General features: G+C 39.0%; 2 protein-coding genes across 3 annotated transcripts; both read right to left on the bottom strand.

Annotated features, from left to right (window-relative positions):
* Positions 1-2547: 2547 nt before the first annotated feature.
* On the bottom strand, positions 2548-9620 carry LOC102794704 (corticotropin-releasing hormone-binding protein-like). Its single transcript, XM_006789901.2, has 7 exons — positions 9506-9620; positions 9263-9350; positions 8318-8475; positions 7138-7348; positions 5780-5934; positions 3350-3470; positions 2548-3059 (listed from the first exon to the last, which is right to left on the bottom strand). Exons 1-7 carry the CDS (start codon positions 9584-9586, stop codon positions 2905-2907), a joined length of 969 nt encoding a protein of 322 aa, XP_006789964.1. The 5' UTR covers positions 9587-9620; the 3' UTR covers positions 2548-2904.
* A 12371-nt stretch (positions 9621-21991) lies between these two features.
* On the bottom strand, positions 21992-26513 carry LOC102794230 (homeobox protein orthopedia B-like). 2 transcript variants are annotated; one of them, XM_006789899.3, is made up of 3 exons: positions 26309-26513; positions 25623-26017; positions 21992-23340 (listed from the first exon to the last, which is right to left on the bottom strand). In XM_006789899.3, exons 1-3 carry the CDS (start codon positions 26382-26384, stop codon positions 22837-22839), a joined length of 975 nt encoding a protein of 324 aa, XP_006789962.1. In that variant the 5' UTR covers positions 26385-26513; the 3' UTR covers positions 21992-22836. The 2 variants fall into 2 exon arrangements, with proteins under 2 accessions (XP_006789962.1, XP_006789963.1); XM_006789900.3 differs by having other exon boundaries at positions 26348-26513.
* Between the last annotated feature and the right edge of the window lie 1022 nt (positions 26514-27535).

The raw sequence follows: 27535 nt of genomic DNA, 5'->3' as shown, positions 1-27535 counted from the left end.
GTTTAATATATCACCTTTATTTGTCTTGAAGTGAAATGAAGTTAATTCACAGTCCTTCCATCAGTCTCATAAAATATATATATTAGGGGTTTATTTGCTGCCAGTCCGGCAAACTTCCACCATGAGACAAAACGTTTGATTAAAAACAGCTTTGCTAATTGAAATCATGTTAATTTTTTCTCAGCTGGATTACATCAAAGGGACAATTAAATGTGATCTCTTGTATGTTTTCAAATTGTATAGATATAAATTAATATATCAAGCTTCTTTTTAATCGTTCAAATAATTAGTGATATGAGAGCTCTCCGATAACGTGCAGTAAATTTTTAGCAAAACAATAAGCGATGAACACAAAACATAATTTTGCTGAATGACCTCCAGAGTAACACTCATCACAGATAGAGGACACCGTTCACTGCTCACCAACCTGCCTGGTGTTTTATTATCATAGCCAACAAGCCAGCGGCCAGAACTGTAAAATATTATCTAAGTACAAAAAGACTGAATTTCTAGTTTTCAAAGCTGCTGCTGCTGCCACTGAAAACACATGTAAAATACAGGAATGTTTATATATATTCTCTTACAGGATTAAATAGCAGTTCATTAAAAGTCTATTCCCACAGATACAAGCTACACAAATAAAGTCCCCAGCGTTCCACTTCAAGGTCTGTGTGTATATTTTTAAAGGGTCTTTATAATAGGAAAACACAAAAAGATTCAATGATATGCTACAAATCACATACTGTTGAGAGCATCTCTTTGGGAACAGATTGAGACAGGGAAGGAAAGGAGGAGGATACTGAATACTGAACCCAATGTATTCATTAACCAGTCTCGTGTAAATAATATCTTAAATAAACATTACTCTCTCATTTTCTTACATCAATGTTAATAATAATATAAGCATGCCTCATTCTGTAAAGGGTCACACATCATCCACAAGGACTTGTGACGCATATTAGCCTGACAAACTCATTTCTAGTCCACGATGATAGGCCACTAAAATTACATTACGGAGTATTTGATGCTGATGTGCATAAAGCTAGAAAGAAAACAAAACATCTGACTATTTTCCTTTCAATGGCACCCAAAGTGCATTTCATTCTCTAATGAAGGCTGAAAATTGCAACAGATCGAGCGAAAAAAGACATCCGCTGGTTAATTGAATCATCGCGGCTGAGCAGGTTTGAGATTAATTCCACGTAAGGAGAAGATCAAAAGAGAGCCACTCAGAAGGATGTCGAGAGGAATAAGAATGCTGAGGCTTGTGGGATAATCCCATTATGAGCTGCACATTCATTCACAGTTATGATCCACAGTTGTAGGCCTATAGTATGCAAGAGATTAGGGTTAAACAGTCAGTGACGGAGAGTGGTCATACTTTTAGAAAAATGTGGTGTTATAATTCTATGCTGTCTGTATTAATCCCTTTTAATTATGAGCATTGACGAACCACTATGAAAGCTATTTTAGAGTTTGCATCTGGAGCAAATTGGATTATAAAAAATAGAAGAAGTGCATGCGTCATTGCTTAATACTGATTGCCAGGAACATAATCTTAATGCTGAAATGCTCATACATGTTCAAATTGCTGTCATTTAAAGGTATATCAAGGACATCTCTGATTAAAATACAAAGATTCCATCTAGACTTCATGTTTTTTTTAGTTTTGATATAAGGTGGTGTATCTGTGTGCAGCAATATGAACATTTTACTTTTGGACATAATGTACATTAGCGTATGCTAAAGAAATACATTTTTCACTTGCAAGGATCAGTGCCATCCATCTATGTTTATCTATCATCCGTTCAGTTCAGGGCCAGATGTGGGGTAGAACCTCTCCCAGCTGTCATAGTGTGAGATTTGGGGTATATCCTCAATGGGCCACCCGTCCATCACAGGGTTAACACAGAGAAGCAGGCAACCATTCATACTCATATTCACACCTATGGCCAACTTATATGTCTTTCAACTGTGGGAGGAAAAAACCCACGCAGGAACAGAGGGAGCTTGCAAACTCCACCCAGAAAGACCCAGGCTTGCCGCTACACCAGATAGTGTGGTTGCAGGAGATGGCTGCCCTTCTGTGAACCTGGTTTGGTTTTGCTGGAAGTTTCTTCTTGCTTAAAAGGAACATCGTGCTTACTTGTTGGTGTTTTCTCACTAATACTGCAGGGTCTTTACCTCGCAGTATAACGTGCGCTGGAACTTCTCAACTGCTGTCACGATTCAGTGCTACAATAAATTAACTGGAATTTAATTGAATTAAATTTAATGAAATGCAATTCAAGTTCACGTCACTTAAATTCAGTCTCACAGAAACTCATAAAAATGCAGTAGCTCATAATCACTATGTATTAAGAGCCTGGCCAGATTAAAGCATTTCTCTCTTCAGCTCTAAAGAAAGTAGCATTAATCAGTCAAATGGGTGGATGCCACAAAACATACCAGTAAAGCAAGCCCTGAGGGAATGTGCAGTTATATAATGAAATCGAAGTAGACCTGGAAAAGGAGAGCTGCTCACAAAAACAGTGAAAATGTGCTTCATCATGCAGTTCATATTTATTTTTTAAATCGTCGAGGCAATATAAAGAAAAGAGGCAGCAGGGATGTCAAACTAACTAAAAACCACAAACAACAAATTTTAATGACAAATAATTATAAAGGAAAAAAAATCCACTAGCATCCATAACTTTAAGGAGAATATTCTTTTTAAATAAATAGGCTATGATCAAAGCTAACATAATAGCTTAATAAAATATTTGGCAAATACAATACAAAATACTTACTAATACAATTAGTTAAATGTGACACTTTCATTAAAGTGGTATTTTTTAACAGAGAGATGAATGACTGTGTGTGCTCACAAGTGTACATATGCGTATGTGTGTATGTTGTGACATCTTATTCCACAGTGCAGAAGTTTTCCAAACTGTTCTCTCTGGCCTTGGGAAGCTCATTGTGTTCCAGTAGTCGGTACTGGAAGGAAACGCGGTTGATATAGTTCCCACTGGACACGAGCCTCACCACTGAGTTATCACAACCAATCTTCATCTGAGCTGAAGGGCCACAAGGAGAGGAAAACACATACTTTACACTCTACCATCCAAGAATTCTTGTTCTGTAGCCAGCCCTACTTACTCTGTTTACATTGGCAGCAAAAACATTTACTTTGTATCTGTATTGCAGTATTTTTACAAGTAAAAACAGCAAATATATGTAAACATAAAATTTGAATTGATTGGATATTTCACTATGTGGGATGTTTTTATTTTGTAGGACTCTTTTACAGCACATCATAATTACTAGTAAAAGTGTTTCTTGGACACAGTGATGGACACAGACTCACCGAGTCCACTGAGGGAGAAACAGAGGTCGGCCACAGGGAACATCTTAGAGGTATCCACCCCATTCCCTCCCAGCAGCTCCACATAGTCACCTGACCCTGAGCAGCCAGACCACGCCAGTCTCTGTAAAATAAATGATCAACAAAATATTTTGATGGTGAAGTCCAGATAAAGAGTTTACTTTGTTACATAGAAAACTGCCATTAAAACTTCCTGTGGAGCTCTTTGGACCAATAAAAGTACTTTATGTTAACCTGGAAAAAGCCAACCAAGTGGAGATGTGATTCCTGGGTTTCATGGTTCTCTATTGAGCAGGTGCTTGCAATACAATGAAAAAGTAATACTGCAAAGGATTCAAATGAAATGACTTCATTTGACTGAAAAATGTTTACACAAACGATTTTTGTAATATTTGAATTTGGAATACATACAGTTTTCCTCAGAATTTAAACAGAAGCAGTTGACAGGATGTTGTTTTTCAGATAATTAAAAATGAATATTTTACTTTATTAATTTATTATTTATTATATTACACCTTTATGAGTATGCTTTGTACCACTTTTCTCCTTCCCTTATTCATAGAGAGTTGCATTTCATGTAATAGCTTTTATGACTACTCATTACTAACTATTAATTAATTAATAAGTACTATTTATTTATGTTTTTTCTTCCCATTAACACATTTTCCATTACACACTTCAGCTCTTGTTAACGTTAGTTAACCTCACTTATCTAATAGTGGATGAAATTGTCATAATAGTAGAAATTGTAGTAATCTGGGAGCCTCTGCTTAGCGTTCTGGTGATCGTCTGGTTCTACCAGACACCAGAGAAGCTTCTCTGCATTGTTGTATTTATATGTAATGTATTTATATATTTGTTTGTTTATTTAACAGAGGCTCTGTCAAGCTGCACAGAGTAGATGAGGAGGGCAGGACATCAGGCACAGGAATGTCACAGAAAATCTGGTCAGTTTTCAAAATAAAAGATCCCGTGGAAACTACACCCTCTGCCCTTGTAACACTCTGTGTGATTTGAAGCACTTTACCAGACAAAACTGTGTAACCGATGAAAAGTCAAGGACATGGTGTATTTCAGGGGTAAGACTTCGATATGACTGGTAACTGCTCTGCTGTGTTCACCCGCTAGCTTTTTTCTAAAATTCATAAACTGTTATTAAAAATGTTTATTAGACTTATGGTTATTATTTTATTATTTTTGACTCCATTTGTCATTACTATTCCTTATTTAACATTAAATTAACTGAGGATCATCTTCAAACATTTAGTATGAGGGTTTAACATTATAATCTACACACAATGAATAATATTTAGTTTAGCTGAAGTGGTTTGCTCAAACTCTTCCATCTATTAACCACAGTGATGTTTTCATTTAGTCTCATTAGACCATTTGCCATTGAGGATTTATTTTCTGTTTTCTTTTTTTTTCACCTATTGGAGTGGGACTTATGAACACAGAGTAATTTACAGTGGCAGTGTGGCTCAGCAGCCAATTTGCCAAACACAATTTGCTTTTGGATGACTCTCCAAAATCCTGGATTACTTTCAATGACAATATTTTCAGTTGTGGTATAATGTCAGCATGTGGTGAATGCAACAGAAAATTGGAAACTATCCTAATAGATTCTGGTATGAGTAGAATGGTCATCCATCTATAATAGGACTAACAAAGTGAGACAGTGGACCAATCACATCATTCATGATATAAAATCACCAATTAACCCAGTTGTTCTCAAACTTTTCTGGCATGCCCAACTTTAGTTTACGTCCTTTTCCCTTAGTCTTCCATGCTCCAACTGCAGTGGCTCTGTTCTGAACCCGCCACACAGTTGGAGGACCACTGGATTAACCTAACCTACCATAACATACTTTTGAGCATGAATACCTGAAGAAAGTCCTCTCTGGCACAACGAGAACATGAAATTCTACACTGAAAGGCTTCATTCAAGCTCCAGGCTTCACTTTAGTTTCAGTCTCATAACTGTTTGTTTTTCATTTCCTGTGTTCATCAGCTTCCCTCTAGATGTAGGAAGATGACATCCTAGTGCTAATTACGCCTACTGAGCTCTGATCGATCAGTTAAAGGGATTTCCCCATCACAGTTAGGAAAATGAAATTAATAAATCTCTGTAGTTAAACAAAACTTTATTAAATTAAAATAAAATTAAAATCAAAGTTTCCAAGTACTAATAAAATTTGTGTGACGACATAGACAAACATGCAAATATTATTAATAGCTTTAATAAAAAAAAATATATCACACTCTGAATGCGTTTAAAATGTCCAACTGAAGATAAAGGTCTATTTAAAGTGTCAGAATTTGGCCTCAGTAAGATATTTATTTCACAGAGAAAAGAAGGTTGTGTGTGTGACTGTGGGCACATGCATGCGTGTATGCATGTGTGTGATTTACCTGTGGACTCAGCTCATTGCTTTTGGCCTGCCCCAGGCTGAGTTCTGTCAGTCGGATCTCCACGGGGTAGATGATGGAGAAGCTGCAGTTCTTGCGCTGATGTGGCATCACCATGGTGAAGCTTCCCTCTGGACTCTGAGACATGATGTTACAGGCTTTCCACACGAACAAATCGACACATGCACAGACAGGAGAAGAGATTTCACATTTCCAGTTCTCAATAACCTGAGAAACTCATTACTGACACTTCACATCACAAAGAGGACAGACTCAGAGGGTGGCAGCTGGAAAGGAAATCCAATTCTAGTTCTGATCACAGAACTGAAAGAAAGAAAAGTGAATTCATAAAAGCATTACGGGAAAAGGGAGTCTGAAAATGTTGCCACTTTCTTCATATTGTTCCCTTCACATTTTTGGGGTAAAGAAACCGAGCTAATCAAATGTGAAGAGAGACCTTTGAAGCTTAGATTCACGAGATTCCTTAATCAATTAAACAATTAAATGTTGTATGTGTATCTTTTACATCCAATTTTTGGTAAGAGCCACTATCACAGTCACTATCTAGCTTACCATTGGTAAATATTACCCATCAGTAACGGTTACCTTACCATTTCGATCATTCGTTCATTGTTACTTTTGCTTTTCCTCCATCAAACATTTATACATATCATTCAGTTTAAGTCAGTCTAAACTTTAGACTGTGGTGCTAGTTAACAATTCCAGTTGTTTATCCATACTTTTATATAGCTGTTAGCTCCATTCTGTTTGCCAGCCAAACTTTTAGATTTAAGGAATGTTCTAGAAACACTCTGACTTTTATTATGTATTAAATGAGTAACACTGTTATGTTGCATGGAAAAATATGTGAGGTAGCTTTATTGTCACTTTGATTTGATCATATATAAGGCCTAAACTGCAGACTGTTGCACTTAATGTTGAACAAGGGGATAAACCACTGTTAACCTATAAATAATTAATTGAAACTGCTGTTTTTTGTTTTTTTTTTGTTATCTGCAGCCTTTATTTCCTTGTCTTTGTCTTACAGCCAGACGGTGACAGTTATGTTTCTTGACACAATGTTAACGCTGTGTTTGTCAAACAGCTGGAAAGCAGGTGCATCCTTCTCACTCAATTCGTTACGCTCGCTCTTGGCCTTGATTAAAGCTCGACCAAGCACAAATGTCCAGGAAGTACACTCATGCGTGCACACAAATGTACCCCTCATTTCACAAGACATATAAAGAAAACAAAACAAAAAAATAACACAAATCTTTTACGCGAAGACTTGAAAGTGTTTTATGTTTGGTTCTAGATGTTTTGGCCACAAACTGATCTTAGTGATGCATAACAGGACTCACGGAAAGGGTTGTATAGTTTCTTGACAGCGAGGGTGAAGCCACTAGCAGGGCTGTGAATGCGAAAGAAGATCATGGCAACATTCTGAGAAGAGCGGCTGGTGGCTCCTGGTGCTGTGGAGGAACAGTAGTCTGTGTAGCGCTCGTAGAGGGGTAAAGGATGGTCCTGATTGCTGGGGAACTTCTCTCCCTTTAAAACCCAGCCATCAAATATCTTGAAGAGGAACATATGATATGTAGTAAATACAAAAATTAATGCCTTTACTTACTTAATTTCAGCACACTTATTCCCCACCTTCACATACAAAACATGAAGCAGTGTCTGAAAATACAAGGCATTAATTTTTAAAATGTGGAAGAAGCCAAGGACAGCTAGCATGTCCAAATTAAGCTGTTAACTATATGACTAAGAGAGAACTCATCAGCTTTATGTAAGAAACCAATTCGGTTTTACAGAAAGAAACAAGCAATCTAATTGCCAAGATTTCCCCCCCTATATGCTTCTTTCTTGCATGCTGAGAGCAGTAAGTGAACTCACATTCCTGGTTTGTGTGCATAGACTTGGGCAAATAAAAATGATTCTGAGCCAGTGGGTTGGTGAAAACAAATCTTTGTGTTTTCTATTAAACTTAAGACATGAATCATCATGTTTTATCGGGTAATCCGACATGCCATACAGCACATTCTACACTGCTGTGCTGTGAATATTATTTAATTACAAGTATAATCCAACATGAATTTCATTCTAAAAATATTCTGTAAATCTCATCTCTTAAAATGAGGTGTGCTGTTTTGTTTTATTGAGCACATTAATCCTACTAATATTTACACAAATCTGCTCTTGGTTTCTAGATCACATGCACGTAAATCTAGGTTTTATGAAATTCTAATGTCCCCCTTTCCCTATGCCATGAACTGAAATCTGCACTGGCAGGCTTGGCTTCAGAACTAAAGCCTTCTCTTCCCACTCTTGCTCTGGGTAATGTGACCAATGCAGAAAGCATCCAGTGTGGTGTTTGGCCCTTAAACGCCGCCTTAACCCTGTTTGGCCTAATTTCAAACGCACAGGAAGAAGATGAAATAGAAATCAGAGTTTAAACCGAAAAAAGCCTTGGAGTCCCTGCCTTTCACTTAAAAGAGGGGTTGGATATGTGTGGGGGCTATTTTTGGTGAGTGTGCCAACCTTTATGAAATCTCCAGCGCTGCAGTCGATGCTGACGTCAGACAGCTCCAGACTGATGACTTCACTTGGCTCAGCTATGATGAAAGCTGCACATGCCAGCTGTGGCTTTGATGCCACAAAGGTGAAGAGGCCATCAGTGGCCAGCATGTCCAAGCATCCTACAAACCACACACACAGTCAGTTTTCCATTTCAGACAAAAAATACATATAAATATTCAAGAGACTAGTACTTAGAGCTTTTCTTCCCCAGCTGAGCGCCCAAAGCACTTTTTATTGCAAGTCTTATTCACCCAAACTAATTCTTTTGGTCAGCTCAGGGTTCAGCATCATGCCCCAGGATACTTCAACAGGTAGAATGGAAGAGTTGGGGATCAAACCACTGCCCTTCCAAGTGCTTGACAGCCCGTGCTAACTCCTGAGCCACGGTTTGTCCCTAAGACCAACTATAACAACTTTTCTCCTAACTCTTAAACTTTAACTTACCTTAACTAACCTTCACCCAGTCCCAAACCTACCCTGACCACACCAAGTAACCAAAGTAGAATTAAAGATAAAAGACAAAACTGGATTGGTCCCCATAAGTGGCTATGAAATATATACACCCCCAGAATACAGGTGAGGCAAACACACATATGAACACACACACACACAGCCAGATACAAAATACATTACACATATATTGGGTTCAGAAAACATACTGGATTTGAGTTTAGTCTTAATAATTTCTCATGAGGTCAAAGTGTTACTCAGAGCACAGCATCAGTTTTCATTTAAAAATGTTTGCCTGGATTAATGCATTAATTATTTAACGTGTTTAGTAGCCTATGTTCTAATCAAGTGACTGAATGGGCACTGGTGCATAAATGAACATTCACCCAATTACTGTTTCAAATCCAGCAATTGTTATAATTCGGTGATTTAAAGCTATTTCTAAGCAGTTCTTACTGAGAGGTCGGCGGAAAATAAAATCCTCTGATTCTCTTTTCTGGGCCAAACTCAGCAAAGAATATAATCCATCTGAGGCTTCGTTGTCCTGAAAAGAAGAAGGAAAACAAACAAGTAAATACAAACAAACAGAAAACCTAAGATTTCACCTCTGGGCTGCTCATAAAAACTTGACAGACATGAGTTCAGACTGCCTCACTTGATCAAAAATTCCACTTTGCTCGACTACAAACGCGACCTTACCTCGATGTAGCGAGCGAGCCCCATCCTTAATGAAACGGAGATAAGAAAGAGAAACAGCTGTGTGCGCAGAGACACCGACATGCTGAAGTGCGTCTCTCGAGGAGTGTGTCCTGAAGCTGAGGGGAGAATAACGGAGCTGCCTGTGAGATCGCAGCTTTTATAGCAGCCCAGACAGGCAGGCAGGCCGACATCAGAGGGTTAGTGACAAACATTTAGCCGTGCGGACTTAAAAATGACTTTGATAATGAGTGAATAAAAGCGGTCATTCAAGGCTGTTTTAGGGAATTCAGATGTTTAGAAACTAACAATTACTGCGTATGAATTCATTGGAGAAAATGCAATACTTGAAACATATCAGTGTTTATTAAAATCGCTACACAGCTTAACATTGAGTAGACAGGCTAACATAGTGCTTTGTGGTCAATTTGGTGACTCTTCATTGAAAAATAATAGCTCGTGGGACATATTTGAACTGCCAAATACTGGTGGTATTGATTCTTCAAGTCTCAGGAACACTGATAAGAGGGATGAACCGTATTTTTCCCCCAAAGGATATTCCCTCATTTGCTGTTTTGATGGCCATGGTGGTGCTGGAAACACATTTGTCCAGAAACTCTCATTGTGCTCAGCAAGGTTGAAATCTGTTAACTGCTCCAGCAAAACTGAATAATTCACGTTATTTACATTTCAAATAAGTCCTGCTGTGACATCTCTTGTGTTGTCACCCTGGATGGGACCACTCCCATAAGGATAGAAATGATTCACTATAACTGCATAACTGGGTAGGTAGGATTACTAGGATCACTCCGAACAACTTTATTTTGATTTGCAGTGATCTCTAACTCTAAGGAGACAAATGCACTCAAACAATGATAGCAAAATACTCCTGAGCTATTACAGAGGTTATGGATCCCCCTTACAGTGGAGGTCAAGCATTCATGCCTGTACTAGTCTCTTTCTGTGCGTCACATTTGCCCAACTGTGATGAACGATGACTCATCTGATACCACTTCTCCCACATGTGTCTCTAGACCAGTGCCTCTGGTTTTTGCACCGCTGAACTCTTCAGTGTGCATTCATCTCTGTAATAAGGATCGAAATGAATCTTAATACTGTACGACTCTATCTTTTTGATGGACTCTTCTTACTGACACAGTCAGGAGGAAGAACCCTTTATTTTTTACTTGCATATTACATTAATGCAGGGGCATCACAATCATCAAATAGGCAATGTCAGACCAAATATTCTGTGTTTCTGTAAAATTTCCATAGATCTAAATGCTGATGTCACTTCACCATTCCTATGAAAACACCTGTTAATGGAATAGGCTATTTGACTGAAGCACCTGCCATCTGTGCCCCAACAATAAGCCCTCTTATAAAGTCCCTTCGATCTTTTCCTCTTGCCATCTTGATACAAAAGCAGAACTGAATGGGCCTGCTCTGAATTTTTATAGATGACTGGATGTTAACTGCTTAATTGTATGGTGTAGTGGTCCAGGGTGGAAGCATCTGCACTCTCCACTTTTTCCTGCAGTTTGTCACACAAATGAATATATTGAGACTTTGGCGGAGAGAAAATGAACCTCATGCGCTCTTTTATATATACACTTTTCGGACATGAATGCTCAGATTGCAAAAGTCGTGAATTCTCACATGTCCTTTGAGATACTGAATGAGTCAGAGTTTATGCAGTGCCAGTCATGAGTCAACCTTCAGCTAAAGAACCACTTTCAATTTGGTTTCAGTCTATTACTTTTGCCTGACATTTGGGCATCGGGGAGCACAGAATTGCGGTGGTTAGTGCTGCTACCTCACGGTGACATTGCCATGAATCCTCTTGCTTGGTTTAGAGTTTTTCTGAGCATGTATGTTCTCTCTGTGCACCTCAACAACCTCTCACAGTTCAGTGAAAAGCATGTTAAAGTGTTCACTGATCCTAAATCGAGTTTTTTATTTGAATTATGAGCTGAAGTGTACTCTGACAAGTGGGATAGGCTGGAGTTACTGCCTATTTTGTGTTTTATACCCATTTCCAAAATGCTGGATTTAAGTAATTTGATTGCATGTAAATTTTCGATGCCATTGTGTTGCATACGTTCAATATAAAATATTGATGGAATTCGGTTGAAAGAAATTTACTTGATTGATAAACACTCAGTTTATACCAAGCATATTTTCCATAACGATTAATTATTTGAATTAATACATCTTTGATTCTATATAAAGAATCTTTTCTGTTCCTGCTTCTGCTTTCTGATCAGTAACTTGTGGCCTGATGGGACTAGTATGTGCGACAACGTTTGACTCACTTGCTGGTTACTATTAAGACTTAAGAGACATCTGTGACAACTATCTTTTTAAGGACGTGTTTTAGCTCCCCGTCTCTAATAAAGGAACTGTGAGGAAATGAGGTGTTTCTCTGCAAGAAGTCTGAAGTCTGACTTACTGACTGAGGTCAGTTAGTCAAACACTCATCAGATTAGAGAGGATAATTAGAGAGAGGATACTACAATGATTTTTTTATATTTCACATAGCAGTTTGATAGAAGTTTGATAAAAGGTGCTTTGTGTTCTACTGTTTGAGATACTGCAAGTAGACCTCTATTAGACTGAGTAGAATACCACCAAATTTTGCCACAGATTTGTGCTTGTGCTATAGCCTGCTTGCTTCTGTGTTTAGAGAGATATAAGCTCTTTGCTTAGATTTTTATTTATTTATTTTACTTGTTTTTGCTGGCCAATTTGACAGCCAGGAAATCAAAATGGACAGCTGTGGTCTAAATAACATCTTTGGACAAAGTGAGAACAAAATGAGCAGTGAGTCAGACCGGAATATGTGTCCGGAAGGAGAAAGTGAGAAAGAGCCATCAAGGGAGAGCGAGAGGCTGCGATGTAGTTCAGTTTGTTTTGACATAGGAAAGTCATTTAGAGTTGACCACTTTTAGCTGCCTGTGCTGCTGCTGTGAAAGGTCAAACTCAGCTGTAGCTGAGTGTAAGAGATGATGATCAGCCTGTCAGCGCTCATACACACATCTGATAAAATAGCCCTCTCTTTCTGTCATTCATCTGAAATGAAGATGAGAGACTGTGTGTAAGTGCGCCTTGAGCTAATTATAGCTGACATTTTTTTTCCATCGTTATTAAGGTCTATGATGCCACACAGAACAACAAACCACAAAAAATAATGAACATAATGAATAACATTTACTATAACAGCCTGTCAGCCTGTTGACTTTTAATGCTGATGACCTATTCGAGGTGTGTTACTTTCATCTAAAAGCCAGTAGTCAGTGTTAATAATTAGTTGCCTCACAGAGTCATTGTGTTGTGAAGATGCCTCAACCTATTAGCCAGAGTCTCACTGTTTAAAGTGTGTTTTGCTAATCTGAATGACACCACGGGAAAGGGAAAACGCTCGCAAACTGCTTCGTGGTGAGTGCCCATGTGTGTGTATTTCCTGGTGTTAAATGCTCGTCCCTTAGCAATTTCATGTGATGTGATGTGTGCGTATGTGTGATGCGGAGCTGTGATACATACTGTAATTGTTAAAATCCAATTTATTAAATGAATTGATAGATTTTAATGAACACGTAACCCCAGAGTCTGATTATACTGCTCTAAATGATGAACTGATACAGCAATTCCCTCAGTGCTGGCCTATTTGAAGAGTTCATTTTCTAATCTAATAACCATATTTAACAACCACTCTTCCCCTATTACCTCCCCCAGTGTATCACCCTGACTGAATGAAGGGTGAGAAAGAATGAATGAATTGCCATCCTGTGCTACCCATGGATGAACTTTCTCTGTAAATGTGTTATTCTTGGGGAACCATAAAAATACAGTACTAGCATGACTAAACCAACAGCACACAAGAATATCCCAGTAATTGTGATATGAAAAAACGGACCGAAAAAAACTCAGTACATTTGAATATTAAAATCAGAACATCAAATTCAGATGTGTTTAAAGTGTTTTAAATTTAGATACCATAAATATCATCACTAAAAAAAATAAGCGAGGAGCCAGCTCCTTCTGTCTTCACCAGACAAAAGGCTACAACACCATCTGGTGGCAGATGCAGAAACAGGTCTATTTTTGCTTCAAGAAATGCACGAATCAGTGGTAACTTCTCAATGATGCTCCAAGTGGCAATGACAAATCCTTCCCACAGTTTTCTCAAAAAGGCAACTGATTTGGTTTATCAGGATTTTCCTGAAGATAGAAGCAGTTTAAAAAAAACTTAAAGGAGTGTGATTTGCTGTATCTGGGATGATTGCCCCAGCTGGCAAGATGTGACAGTCACCCCTCCATGTGGTTAAAGTTAAATCACAGTGATTGTTGACTGCAGACATTAGTGTCTTAGCCCTGTCTTACTGCCCAGCATGCAACCTCCTTTTGAACACCTGCTCCCTTGCAAACGTAGCACATGTAGCTAAGTATTTTTGATTTTTTTTGTTCACTGTGTGTTGCCTCCTTTACACACACAGGAACACACATTTCTTGTGCGGAACTGTCTGTCAACACAGCGGTCCAGCCCGGCTCTCCCCACTGCCTGACTGACCCATTCATCTCCTGTGTGGGCTGTAATGAGCTGACCCTCCCCATTTGGACCAACCTGACAGAGAGAGATTACTTTAAAGTCTGCATGGATTTTCTCCTTTGTCCCCTCCTCCCCATTCCTCTCCCTTGAAAGTGGCTAATTCAAAGTGCATTAATGAGGAGCGATGGATAACACACTCTTCTTTTAATTACCTTCCAACCAAGTTCTTCAGGGGAGGTCTGGTGACTCCCATCTGACACTGGCCTGTTTATTTGGTTTGGTTTTTACCAGTTAGACTTTTGTGTGATGCATTATGTAGTCAGAAGAGATCATGCTGAAGCATTTATGGGTTATAGGGACAACACATTAAAAAGAAAAATAATAAATGCACAAAATACATTTAGATAAAAACAGTTTTTTCTTAACGTACATCTTTTAAAAAAAATCTTCAATCTATTATTGGCGAGGCTATTGAACAAACACGAATTACGCTAATATTAAGAATAAAATACTGAGGTATTGTATACACTGAAATGAGCCACTGGAACATGATGTGAAGAGCTTTTTTTTTGTCTGTTTCCTAGTAAGCACATTCACAAATTATACTGGGATGATTGATGGTGCATGCAGACGATGAGAATAATTCTACATAATAGTATAATTACAAAGTGTGATGCAAAATAATTGTTCTGGAGCCAACAGGGACCACTTTCCCCAATGAAACACAATTAGGTAAACTGATATAAACAGAGAGCAGGATTTAACAGAAAAGCTTAGGGAGTAAGATAATCACTTAAAACAAATCAACTCCAGTTTTGTTTGGATGATGAAATCGATTGCTCAAACTAAAAAAATTAAATAAAACTCACTATTTCATGTGTATGCTTCTATTATACTAGTTTCTTTATACACTTTGTTTTGTTTTTTTGTGTAATAAAGCATAGTCTTACATAAAGTGTAGTAACTAACTCAAGCATGATCCTCAATATCAGTGCTCACCAAACCTGGTATGGTAAAATAACACATACCAAAGTTTAAGCTATTGCTTAAACTTTCTTTAAACAAATAAGGCAAAAATCACTCTTAGTCATAGGGATTTGGTGGCTTGATGTTGTTTTTGCAAAAGTGAATACATTTACCTGCTGGGTTAATGATTTAGGACCACTTTTTATTGTTATGGAACACACTTTGGTTCTTCAGGCCATGCTCCTATTTGTACAAAGTCTCTGGAGGCTCCTGTATGTCAGACAGTGGCCTTTCAGCTCATATCTTGGAAATCATTTTTTCAATTTCAAGCAGTGACTGTGGGGAAAAAAGCAGACACTTGTCTGATGTTTTTATCTATGTGAGTCAGTGGCTAACTTGAGAGAGCTTGAGAGTACCTTGTGGCAAGACAGTTGCCATTGCCATTTTTTAGGCAGGCAGGAACAGTGCAGAAGACAAGTATATAGATGAAGGTCTTTAATTGGCTGTTAGAACCTCTTACTCCTTCAAAAAATGATTTTAGGTCAGCTCCAAATACTTCTGGCTAAATCCTGGGCAACATTATTTATCTCTTAACTCTTTGGAGGAGGGGAACTTTTCTTGCTTTATATATTGACAGACTTTGCCTGAATGCCAGCATAATGAAAATCTTTTTATACAGCTCATACTGATCTTGTGCATCAGTTTAAAAAAAATATAAAATAAACATTTTCTTCCACCTGCTTAGAGTTTCCTCACACTCTGAAACATGTCTGCTCAAGGCAGAGATGGGTGGGCCTTTAAATGTGTTCCTTCATCATTCAGGCTCACTGTGGTCTGGGCAGTCTTATCCAGCCTAATACACATTGATTAGTCTACATAATCAATGTATTCAATGACAATGATTCAGTACACTGCATAAATTTATCGACTGCAATCAGCTATAAACAGCAGCCATTTTTTCATCCACTTTCTGTTTTATTAACTAGGTTTTGATGGAAAAATAATTCTCTGCAGAGTTAACAGACATATTTCATTAAGTGATTAAGTGATACCGAGGTGAAATAAAATCTATTGACCATCTGTCTGGATTTTCTTGAGGAAAAAAATGGCACGAACGATTAAAAAACAGCACTGCGAGCTACCAAACAGCTACCAGAAGGTGGCACTGTTTAGCTGCTGTTGGCTTTACTGGCAGCTCTTTGTTACTTGTTCAACCTGAAGAGTTTCACATTGAATTATCTTTCTGTCTTAACAAAGGTGAACGAATAGCAAAACAACAAATACAAGCAAAAATCAGATTCACCCAGGATTAAAATTCATGGATTCAGAAAATCAAATCACAAAATTAGGCATCACAACAGTTGGATGATTTAGTCACATACCTGCTTTATGCTGTAATACTAAACCAGTTTACCCAGCTGTATTCTGCTTTAACCTTTGAAAACAAATCTACCCTTTCAGTGTAGGTGAGAAAAGTTTTCGGGGAATACCAGAACACACTTATCTGCTCTTACAATTTCAAAACCCCATCTAGAATGAAACAGAATGCCAAGTGATATATCATTTTTCACTAGACAGTTGAATAAAAAGAAAAAGTGCAGTAGGAAAACCCCGACGTGAGGCATGTAACTTTGCTACTCCTGGGTTCCGTGGCCATGCATGACCAGGTCATGTAATGAATGTTGATAAAGTAGAAAAGCCGCTTTAATCAGGACGGATCACTGTGCAGAGGTGGAGAATGTCAGAGAGAGCAGGCACAGCTGCTTAGTGAGAAATCCAATATTGACTGTCGGGATAAATGTCCTGCATATTCTCTCATCTGTCCCAGGGGCCGTGGTATTATGCCTCTCACGTTAGCACTCCTAATTGGATTAAAAATGGCTTGTTATTGGGAGAAAAATGACTGAAAAAACTATCATGATTATTGCCTCTCAACAGTGTTGGCTCCCAGAGCTGAAGAGGTGACTGTCAAAAAACAAGCAGTTTGTTTGGAAACAAACTTGCTTTGATTGATTGTGTTTTAAGCTCAGACTAATATGGACAGTGCCATTGCATTCAATGCCATTTTCTAGTACTATACAGCAATCACAGTGTGGTATTTCTGGAATTTATCAGCTATTTTTACACGTCAAATTTCCACTTCATTTATTTTCAATAGTAAAATAATAAATAATAATCAAATAAAGTGTGTGTGTGTGTGTGTGTGTGTGTGTGTGTGTGTGTGTGTGTGTGTGTGTGTGTGTGTGTGTGTGTGTGTGTGTGTGTGTGTGTGTTTAAAGGTGGTTATGTGGTGTATGCATGCACGCCTGCCTGTGAATGCATGCGTGAACAGAAATGAAACAGACAAATCCATCAGACGTCCACTGGGTTTTGGTTTGTGTACCACCAGGAGCACCCATTAACAGAAAATAAATGCTTGACGTCATAAACCTGACAGAGTCTCATTCATACTGACATTCGGGCTAAATTACACATAAAAGCACTGATAACATCATCATTAAATATTGATTTCTAAGGCTGGTTTAAACAAAAGCATGTCTACACATAATCAGCAGATGACGGGATTTGGTCAGAGCACAGGAAGGAGAGTTATATAAAAAGGGGCCTCTTTTCATAAACATCTTTTCATAAACATCTTATGAAGGGAGAAAAAGAAGAGCTGCTGAGTGTAAGAAAGGGGAAGAGAGGGTGGAAAAAAGAGAGGAGTAAAGGGCTGGGGGAGTAGAAAGAGATTTAAGGCTGAGGCTCAGAGCAGATGTTAGTGTTGATGATGATGGATGTAGGTTGTTGAGATGCAGAGTTGTTATCATGAGAGGCACTCGCAGACTCCTCACAGCACACTTTCGCCCAGATGTCACTGTGTGTGCGTGTGTGGGTGTGCGTGTGTGCGTGTGTTACACAGCAACAGAGAGGAACACGGTGAAATGAGCAAGGTACGTGCTCAAATTAGACACTAAATCTACTTTACCGATGCTGTTTTTTTTATGAAATTGTGGATTCAGTCTTCTTTAATGAAATGAAATTTGCCCTTTACATCAACTACAAGTAATAATAACAATGAAGAGAAGCAATGAGATACAACAAAGGAGAGTTTACAGACTGATTGGCACAGATGAGGCTAATGAACAACTATCTTTTGCACTCTTGGGTGCAGACATGGTGAAAAGCAACTTCCTCTAAAGGCCTAAATTGGATTAATTTGAAGATTTTTTTTTTTTACCTTTATGAGAGAGGTTACATTCTCTTCCGGAAAACCGTGCATCCCTAGGCTACGACGTACATCCCTGCAATCATCCAAATCAACCAGAAACTACACACACGCACACACACATACAGGCAGAAGGTGGTCTGTGTGTGCGTGTGTATGTGTCTGTGTGAATGGGACATGTTGAGTGGTGGTAACCTGCCCTACACTCTAACCACATAAAAGGTGCAGGACAGAAACATGTCGGTAATTGATTGCTAATTAGTTCTTTTGTTGTTGTCCATTGTGTGGTGACAGAGCTTTGCCCTGGGCTGTCTATTCACACGCAGGCTCTGTGGCCTCACAGCAAGGCAAAAAGCATAGTCACACCATAATGAGAAAGTCATATACAACTGCAGCAGATGACAGAAGCTGCACTACAAACCCTCTGCAAAGGAACTCTTGACATAACAGAGGAAATGGTAACCCTTTTTTTTATGAATTCAAGTCATATGTCACAAATATTTTTATTTTAATGCAAATGTGAGTATGGTGATAAAACCCCCTCCCTGAGCTGTATGTTGCTTTACAGTATACGTTGCAGCAAACTATGTGTCATTTCTACTAACTTGGTATACCCACATCTCTCTCTCTCTCCCTCTCTCATCAGTGCATGAGAAATTACCTAATGAGGAATGGGTCGCACATTTCCACAAACTCATTAACCCGCGAGCGAGTGAGACTAATTGCAGCGTTTGGGTAATGTGATTTCACATCTGTTACTGCAGCCCAGGACACAGTAGTCAGCACAGGGCCGGATCTGGTGGGCTGAGCTATGCATAGAACTAGATTTAGCAGAAACACAACATACACTCAGGCTGACACCACTACAGCTCCTGTCTGAATGGGTGGAGCAGTAGTCATTTTGGCTGTGGCTGTTATCGTTTTTGATCAACTGCCACGCAGTATCTGGTAATTGCAAGTCTCTGGAGAGTGGGTGGGCCTCCTGGATTCATTGATTGACTCCCACTAGGATGTAAATACTGTTTACAAGACGGATAAGCAAGGGCCTCAAGTTATAATGTAAACAGTCAATCAGTTAAAAAAAAAAAACAACAACTTGGTAATTAGTAAGTTTTAAATTTCTGTTTTACAAAAGATGGCATTTACTTTGAAATGTAAAGTGAAAGCAGAAAGGTTGGTCGAGTGGGTTAAACATCTGCTTCATATCTCAGGTTGACACTGGTGCTGGATTGCAACGTTTTCCATTTTCATTTACATTCATAACGATTTCCATTGCTTTCAGTTGTTTTTAGGTTTTCCTTCCTCTATATATGCTGGTGTGTTATACACTATACAATGTAACACAATCGCTGCATTTGTTAGTGTAGCCACTTGTGATCCTGCTGGGAACATATAACACATCCTAAAATCCTTAAGTCAAAAAAGTTTTTATTGCTTGGTGGAAAACTTTGTTTTAGGCCATCTCATTCAAGTTAATTTCTCCAAGCAGAAGCACAGGCTTTTATTCTCTGGCTCTCTCATATATACACACAGAATGGAATAAATGAATTTTTCAGGGTCTCGACTTGAGTTGGTATTTCCAATAATTCCATAAATGACTGCAAACAAATTTATGCTAATAGAAAAGGTGGGAGCCAACTGTTTAATATGGGAAAAGTAATATACTTTTGTTAATTATGATTAATCCTTTGTTTAACCTCACAGCATTGTTACAGAAACTCCAATTATAAGTTTACAGGCAGTGGGACTGCTTATGGTAATGCCATATCTCATCAATTACCATCCCGTGACCATAAATTGGCCTCAGCACCGGCAGCGAGATGAGGTTAACACGCTGATTAATTTGAGCTACTGTGATTTCAGGCTAAGCTGACACTTACACTCTTTGACACAGACAGTGAGGTCTGCTAACTTTCATAATGGAAAAATTGTATTTACCACATTCAGGGCTGCTTCTGAGGCTATAGACATCACACATCACATCAGGATAATTTAAAATCAAAGCAACATAAACAAGGTGAGAGGTTTTCCTATTACAGAACTGATTGGCAAGTAATGAGGAATTTTAGATAAATGTCAAATGATCAAAAGGTACAAAAGCAAACTGCCTCATACAGTTGATTTGTATTTTTTTGTCATGATGTGCATGTAATGTTATAGAGCTAATCATAAATCTGATGTAATGAATAATGAATATTATCCATTACATCTGAAAACATGTCGGTTTACCAGATTTGGGTTAATGATTAGTTTTGATTCATAAATGCCTCACTGGATTGCATTTTTAAATATATAACTACCATTCTATTATCTGTTTCAGCTTGGTTTTACCAGCTTAATCGCTGACTCTTTACACACTAACTGTGAGTCTACTATATTGGTTAAGTTAACCACATGGATCAATTTTGTCCTGTGGGAAGTGACAAAACACATTATGTATATATAACTTATATATAACTTTTCTTATGTGTAACATGTAGGAAATGGTAAGAAAACTCCCCAAAGCAACATCTAAAATATAATTTGATTTAATTAATATGGTGTTGTTATGGTGCTGACTGACAGGCACACAAATAGTGATTTGCCCATGAACACGTTATTGCTAATGCATTGTGGAACAGACTGAAGCGCACAATATTGAGCTCCACGCTTAATGTTTACATAACACCTCTAATACACTTGCCAAGAGCTTATTGCTGTATTTTAATCATAATTTTAATATTTTTATATATATTGTTAGTATGCGTTTGGATCCTTGTGTTTTCTAGCTTACTGACAATCCCACTTTTAACAGGTATGCTATTTACATTGGTATTATCCAACATCCTGGTCTAAAATTGCTAGCTATAACCATTTGAGTTAAAATTGCATGATGGAAAAATCATAAACTGATCCATATGTTATAAACTGTAAGTAATTAAACGGAGGTATCTGCGGTTTTGATATAATAACAATATGATTAGCAAACATCCACTAGCTAAGAGCAAATGACAGCAATTTACTATTTCCTCTCTGGCTCCATATTAGAATAAACTTTACATTTAAATCATTGATCAAATAAAGTGGTTGCTGCTTTCCACGGTCCTGGTTTTGTTCCATTCATTGAGTAATATGTGGATATTTTCATGTCGTCTAGCACTCCTATAATGACCTCTTTGGATAGCATAATGGAGCAATTTTTAACTTCCTTTTTAGCGTGCTAGGGTCATAGCACCAACCTTCACCTAAGCATATAAGTTATACAGTATAGGCTGGTGTATTCCTTTGAGTCGTAGCCTTGCGATCCCTCCGTTTAGTTTCAGTCCATCCAGTGTGTTCAGTGGGATGACCGTCATGGTTAAAATCAATGACCGTCACATCACAGCGCTGACATCTCAGCCTGGTATCTTTACCGCTGCTGTCTGCCACCATAAGACCAGTCACCCTTCATAAACCCTTTAACCCTGTCTCCTCATAAACCCTGCAAAAACACCTCTTTAGGTCACTGAGCAATAACCAAAAAAATAATAATTTGTGCAACAAAATGATGTCATATAGCAGTCAGACGCGTACTGATAACATGTAACTGTGGATAATCCAAGGCAATGGATAGTTCAAGTCGCCTAAACTAAACGTACGTACAGTATTTTCTTTAAATTCACACTAAAGCTACATTTGCGCCCTAATAGATATCGTAGCAAACGCTTCACCGTCCTTGGAAATGTATTCAAAATAATCATTATGCGTTTAAATTTAATGGAGACATACATCATTCTTGTTTTGACATTCTTGAAAATTATTTTTATTTGTTTGCTCATTTTAAATTGGTACAAACCCGTCAATGTGGTGCATTTCGATGTAAGATCAAACATTTAAGAAATGTGTCAAGTAATATCACATACAATAAGTTAAAACATGTCACAAAAAAGACCAGCGGGTACATAGCAAGAATGTTTTATCTACACAAAACATCCTAAAACAGAATAGGCCTACTGAAAGATCCCCCGTGTGTGTGTGTGATCCCGTCCCATGCAGACGAGACTGAGGTCACCAAACAAAAGCACCTGTTCAGTCTGAGTGGGCACCGTTTTCTCCTTTAATTATTAAATCCACATGCACAGTGCATGCCCGAGACCCAGTTCAGTAGGCTCACTGTCAGTTTGGTGCGTGTGTGGCAGGCTGCTATCAAAATACCCAATCTTATAAATAACCGTTTGACATAACACAACCTCACCTGAACACAATAACGTGCGTAAAGACACGCTCAATGACAACGTAAATACGACGATTGTTTGGCTCTCGGTAATTAGGGCCTATAGTCTAAAGATCATTACAATAGTATTTATCAACAATAGCTGGTAAGAAAAAAATCCGTTTGAATTAACGAGATAAATAACCCTATTTTTTTCTTCCGTTTGTCAATAAATGTTGTCCTTTTGTTATTATCATTATTTGGTCTTTATGAGGTGGCATTTACCTCTTTTTTTTCTCCTCACATTTAAGGCCTGATTACTTCATTCGTTCTCTCATTTTGATCTAAATAGCTGGATTAAAAACAGGAAAAAAGAAGGAGCCAGGCGGGGCTGGGAGAGGGGTGTTTGGTGGAATAGGGTGCGGTGTGGTCAAAAGTCACTAAGTGAAACTCATGGACACTGTGTGCTCCAGCGCTTTGCGCCTCAGAGACGCGATGCTCGTTCCTCTCCACATGTCACTGTCCGGGGAGCTACACAGCTGTGGGGAGCCCGATACGTTCGTGGGGCCGGAGAGGGAGGCCGACATTCCTGGAAAAGGCGTCTGGTAGAGGTGGGACTGCAGACCGGAGCCGTTGGAGGACAGGCCGTTAGAGAGACCCATGGAGTTTGGTGGCGGGCCTGGACCAAGGCTGCACTGTGACAGTGACTGCGCCATGCCTGGCTGGCGACCCAGAGCGGGGGGGAGCTGCAGCTGGGAGACCCCCGGCATCCCCGTAGCCCAGCGAGAGTCGTTGGCGTGGAAGGAGCACAGGCTGTTCTCCATGGCGGCAGCGGCAGAAAACTGTGGCAGGCCCGGTGTTGGGAGCAGGGTACCCGGTGCACGGAAAACATTAGTGGTCTTCTTCCTTTTCTTCCACTTAGCGCGTCTATTCTGGAACCAAACCTGAAATCAGAGACACAAATCGACATTTAGGGGTACTGAGAAACATACGGGATATATTTCTTGGGCACTGTGTGTTTATTTTAACCAGGAAAGATGTCACGTTCTCATCCATATGAAGCCATATTGCAATGGACACAATAATAGCATTCTTCACCACAATAATACATTTTGAAGTGGAACAAACTAAATTTAATCAAATTATTATTAGACCTCTTCTCTTGGCCCAGGACTTTTCTAAGGCCAACCACTTTGAATAATTGTTGGCCAACAGCCAGAGAAATTTTTAATAGTGTACTTATAACCCCAAACCTCAAAATAAGCTTTTGGGAGTGTCGAAAGTTTCGAATCTCTAAAGATGAAGCGAAGTATGTGTGTAAAAAAAATGTTCCAGTAAATAAAACAAAAGTAAGAGAACATTTATATTCTGTAGGAGACAGAAATAGCTGTGGTGTAAAAATGTGTGCGTCAGAGGGTTTGCTACAGCAAGGAGTCGAGCAATTTATCTTTCTAACATCTTATTTACAAGCAGATTAACTGAAAATTGCCCTAAATATTGCGCGGGCTTAAATACAAATGGCCCGCATCGCTGTACAGCATCTATGCGAAAATAAAAAATGCCCGTCTGTTGGCTATACTCGAGAAAACCCACAAACACACCGAGCCACACAGCTGAAAACGCACGCGCGACACCGCTGGGCTTTATAAAGATTTCATCTTCGGGTGTGATTAATGCGCGCACGAGGCCGTGAGTCGATGCCTCCATATTAAAAGTGAAATCTCGCTCTCATTCCGCTCAGCCAGCCGTGAAACGTCGCCCAAACCCATTACACTCGGGGGGAAAGAAAATGCAATTTCTCATTCCATTAAAAAAGTACAATATATTCTTGAGTCCTATTAAGACGTCGCTGATAGAGCATTTTAAAGGAGAGAGGCTGTGTGGAGGCACGCGCTCGGGCCAACACGCCCACTGAAGGCTGCACCTGCACGGCCTGCACTAATGTTTACCAACACCGACTATGAGCCGGCATGCACTGAGCGGTTAGGATCCTGCACTGGTTGGAATAAAGAATGGATTATTACGGTGACTAATGATTATACTGGTTTTATTGCTTTCAGTGGGATAATTTGCATGAATTTCACATCACGGTTTAATAACGCGTTCACTGTTATAAATAAGACTGAAATTGGTTGGTAATGTGTTTTGTTTATTAGAGCCTAGCATGTTCCTTCTCTCTTTAGTTTTCTCAAAACTGTCAAATAATCACGTGCGATTAATAAGAGATTTTTTTTTTTTTTTTTTACAAATGTGTAATCATATTTTGTTACGGAAATTCTCATAAATGTAGTCCGAGAAAAATATCTGGAAGGAAATCTTCTAGTACTTGAAGATTTATTTTATTAGATGGTTAAATGAATGAATAAAAATCAGAGATAATGATCAAAGCCGTAATGCTCCCCGTGTAATTGTTGGAAGTACAAAATTGCACAGAGGCAAAATAAAACAAAGAAACGAAAATAAGTCTCCATAAGTGGCGTTACACGGATTTTTTCTGAAATTTGTAAAAGTCAGATGACCATCGAATTCCTCATTCTCAAATGAGAAATGTTTCAGTACCTTGGACAGAGCCCTTTGTGGACCGGATGCTCTCACAATTAAATATTAGTCAAATATCAGTTTAAAGTTGAATATATTATGGGATACTTAAGTCATGCAACTCAATTTAAGCAGAAACTATTTTCTTAAACAGTTATTACTGGAAAATTTGGACACGGCGAGGCTATGCTATCGTTTTTATGCACAGTGATACTGGGGAGAGATATTTCACACGCGGTACCTGAAAAAGCAAAATGTACTCCTTCACTTGAAGTATATTGTATAGACTCTCATTTAAGTCTTGGCTTATTGTAACTTAGACGGTGCAAGTGGCGCCATTTCAATGGTTAGCTTTGAAATTCCAAGCAGTTCATCCAAACTTGAAACGTCCACAAAATATCTTGGTATTGGGTGAAAATTAACTACAAATTAATTAGGGTAAAATGACAAATGATTAAAAATAAAAATGTCTTTTAATAACACACAGAGGCACGTGGTTTCCTCTCGTGACACAACCGATTCTGTTCACTATCTTCCAGGCGGATTGAAATGGTAAATATATGATGATGATTCTATTTAATTTTTTTGTATTTATGTATTTTTTTTGGATATTTACAAATCGTAAAAAAAACTGCTCCCAAAGCCCCACCCTGAATTGTTATGCGAGTCTCTGCATTATTGTATTTACCTGAACTCTGGACTCGGTGAGGCCGATCCTTAGCGCCAGTTCCTCCCTCATGAAGATATCAGGGTAGTGGGTTTTGGCGAAGCTTCGCTCCAGCTCATTGAGCTGCGCCGGTGTGAAACGCGTCCTGTGCCGCTTCTGCTTCTGCTGGCTTGTGGTCTGGCCGGAGTTCTGCTGCGGCTGTTGCTGCTGCTTCTCCTGCTCCTTCCCGTTCACCGGCATGCCCGCAGAGTTGGATCCTACAGTGGCGATGTCTTCTCCCGGCAGGAGAGTGGTTCCTTCAACAGAGTCTGAACCAGGAGGCATGTCTCCCGGATGCCCCTGGTCTGGAACTCCACCTCCCAGCCGGCATTTGAGAGCTTCTCGGTGTCCGAGTAAGTCTGCAGCATCCTTCATCCCTGAGAGGATTAGTAGGAGAGGGGATTTGAGTAAATATGCCGAGTACCGCAGCGTCTTATAAACAAAGTTATATGAAATGCTTTGAGTCTTTAAAATATAACAGGCAGCACAGATGGCATTAAAAACACAATATACAAAATTCACGTTGGTATTTTATGGTATATTTTTTCTGTGCTGATAAATTACTTATAAATTGCTTCGACCAACGATAAACCACTTAGTTGTTAACACAATTAACCACACAGTCTATTTATCACTTCACAACGTTAAACAAAAAGTTGAAATCTTACACTGGAGTTTAGGGCCGGAGTTTAGTGATGATAACTCACCGAGCCGAGCATCCAGGAGGTCGGCATGAGAGAGCATCGCGTACCGCTCCAGGGCGAAATGCGCTCCAAAAAAAATCCTACAACTTTGGGTCAATTTAAAAAGTATATATGGTCTAAATGAACGAAAATTCGGTTTGTGGTTAAAAAGGAGGTCCCTTGCATTATAATGTCCTTTAGAGCGATGGGGAGGCGCTTATTAGTTGAAAGAACCCGTGAGCTTCCTCAAATAAGAGCCAATCAGAGCAGGAGCTTGGAAATGTCAGCGACGTGACTCCCCCTTCTTTTTTTAACACAGGCGCGCACGTAAGCGCGCACGCGCAGACCCAAACGCGCACGAAATACTACAATTCAATCCTCTGCCATTCCGTCCTCTGATTTATTAGCTTTTCATGCTCAAATTATCCCACGTTAAACATCTTAATGTGTTTGTTTAATCTCATATAGTCCGTGCCCTGACAGGACTTCCGTTAGTACATAGAAACACATGTAAAATACGGGAGGAGAGCGCATGCAGAGGCTTGTTTTACTTCGTTAAAGGAGCTGGCACTTATTTGAAAGGGAAACTGTATTGTCACTCTAATTGAACACATCAAAATCTTAATCTTTAAATCCCTTGACTGTATAATTCAGACTGTTCACACAGTAAAGCCAGGATTCATTTAGCAAATGAAGGGACAGAAATCTACGGTTACAATTGTAAAGCTGGTTGCTGTTTATTTATTAAGGGGAGCAAATTGAGTCTCTTTTGTACTTATCAGTTTGGACATTGGTCATAAAAAACACAAAGGCAATAAGAACAAGAAACGTTATCACACCAGACCTCCTTCTAACCCCTCAGAGCCCCTATTCCCTCCCGTCCTTGGCTCACAAACAAAACAAATATAGCTCCCATTCCCTCATGGCAGGTGATTTGTGGAGACAAATCGTGGAAATAAATAAATAAACGAGTACAGATGGATTTAAACACCGTCGGTGATCGGCCGCTTTAACTCCCATCGACTTTTCATCAACACGCGCCCAATTAAAGGTATTTAGGCCTGCTTGGTTCAAACAAAATCAGACGTGGTGGACCCTAAACGATTGTGCCCCTTTAGCAGAAGTCCATAAGTAGGTCTATTATACAATTAACAGGACAGCGCATTGATTTGCGCTCCACTCTTACTTCTCCAGACAGTGCTGGTTAGAGAA

The sequence above is a fragment of the Neolamprologus brichardi genome, chromosome 12 (assembly GCF_056152115.1).
Source record: "Neolamprologus brichardi isolate AB-2024 chromosome 12, ASM5615211v1, whole genome shotgun sequence".
NCBI lineage: Eukaryota > Metazoa > Chordata > Actinopteri > Cichliformes > Cichlidae > Neolamprologus > Neolamprologus brichardi.
Note: the sequence above shows the minus strand (reverse complement) of the source record. Positions and strands in the feature narration are given on the sequence as shown.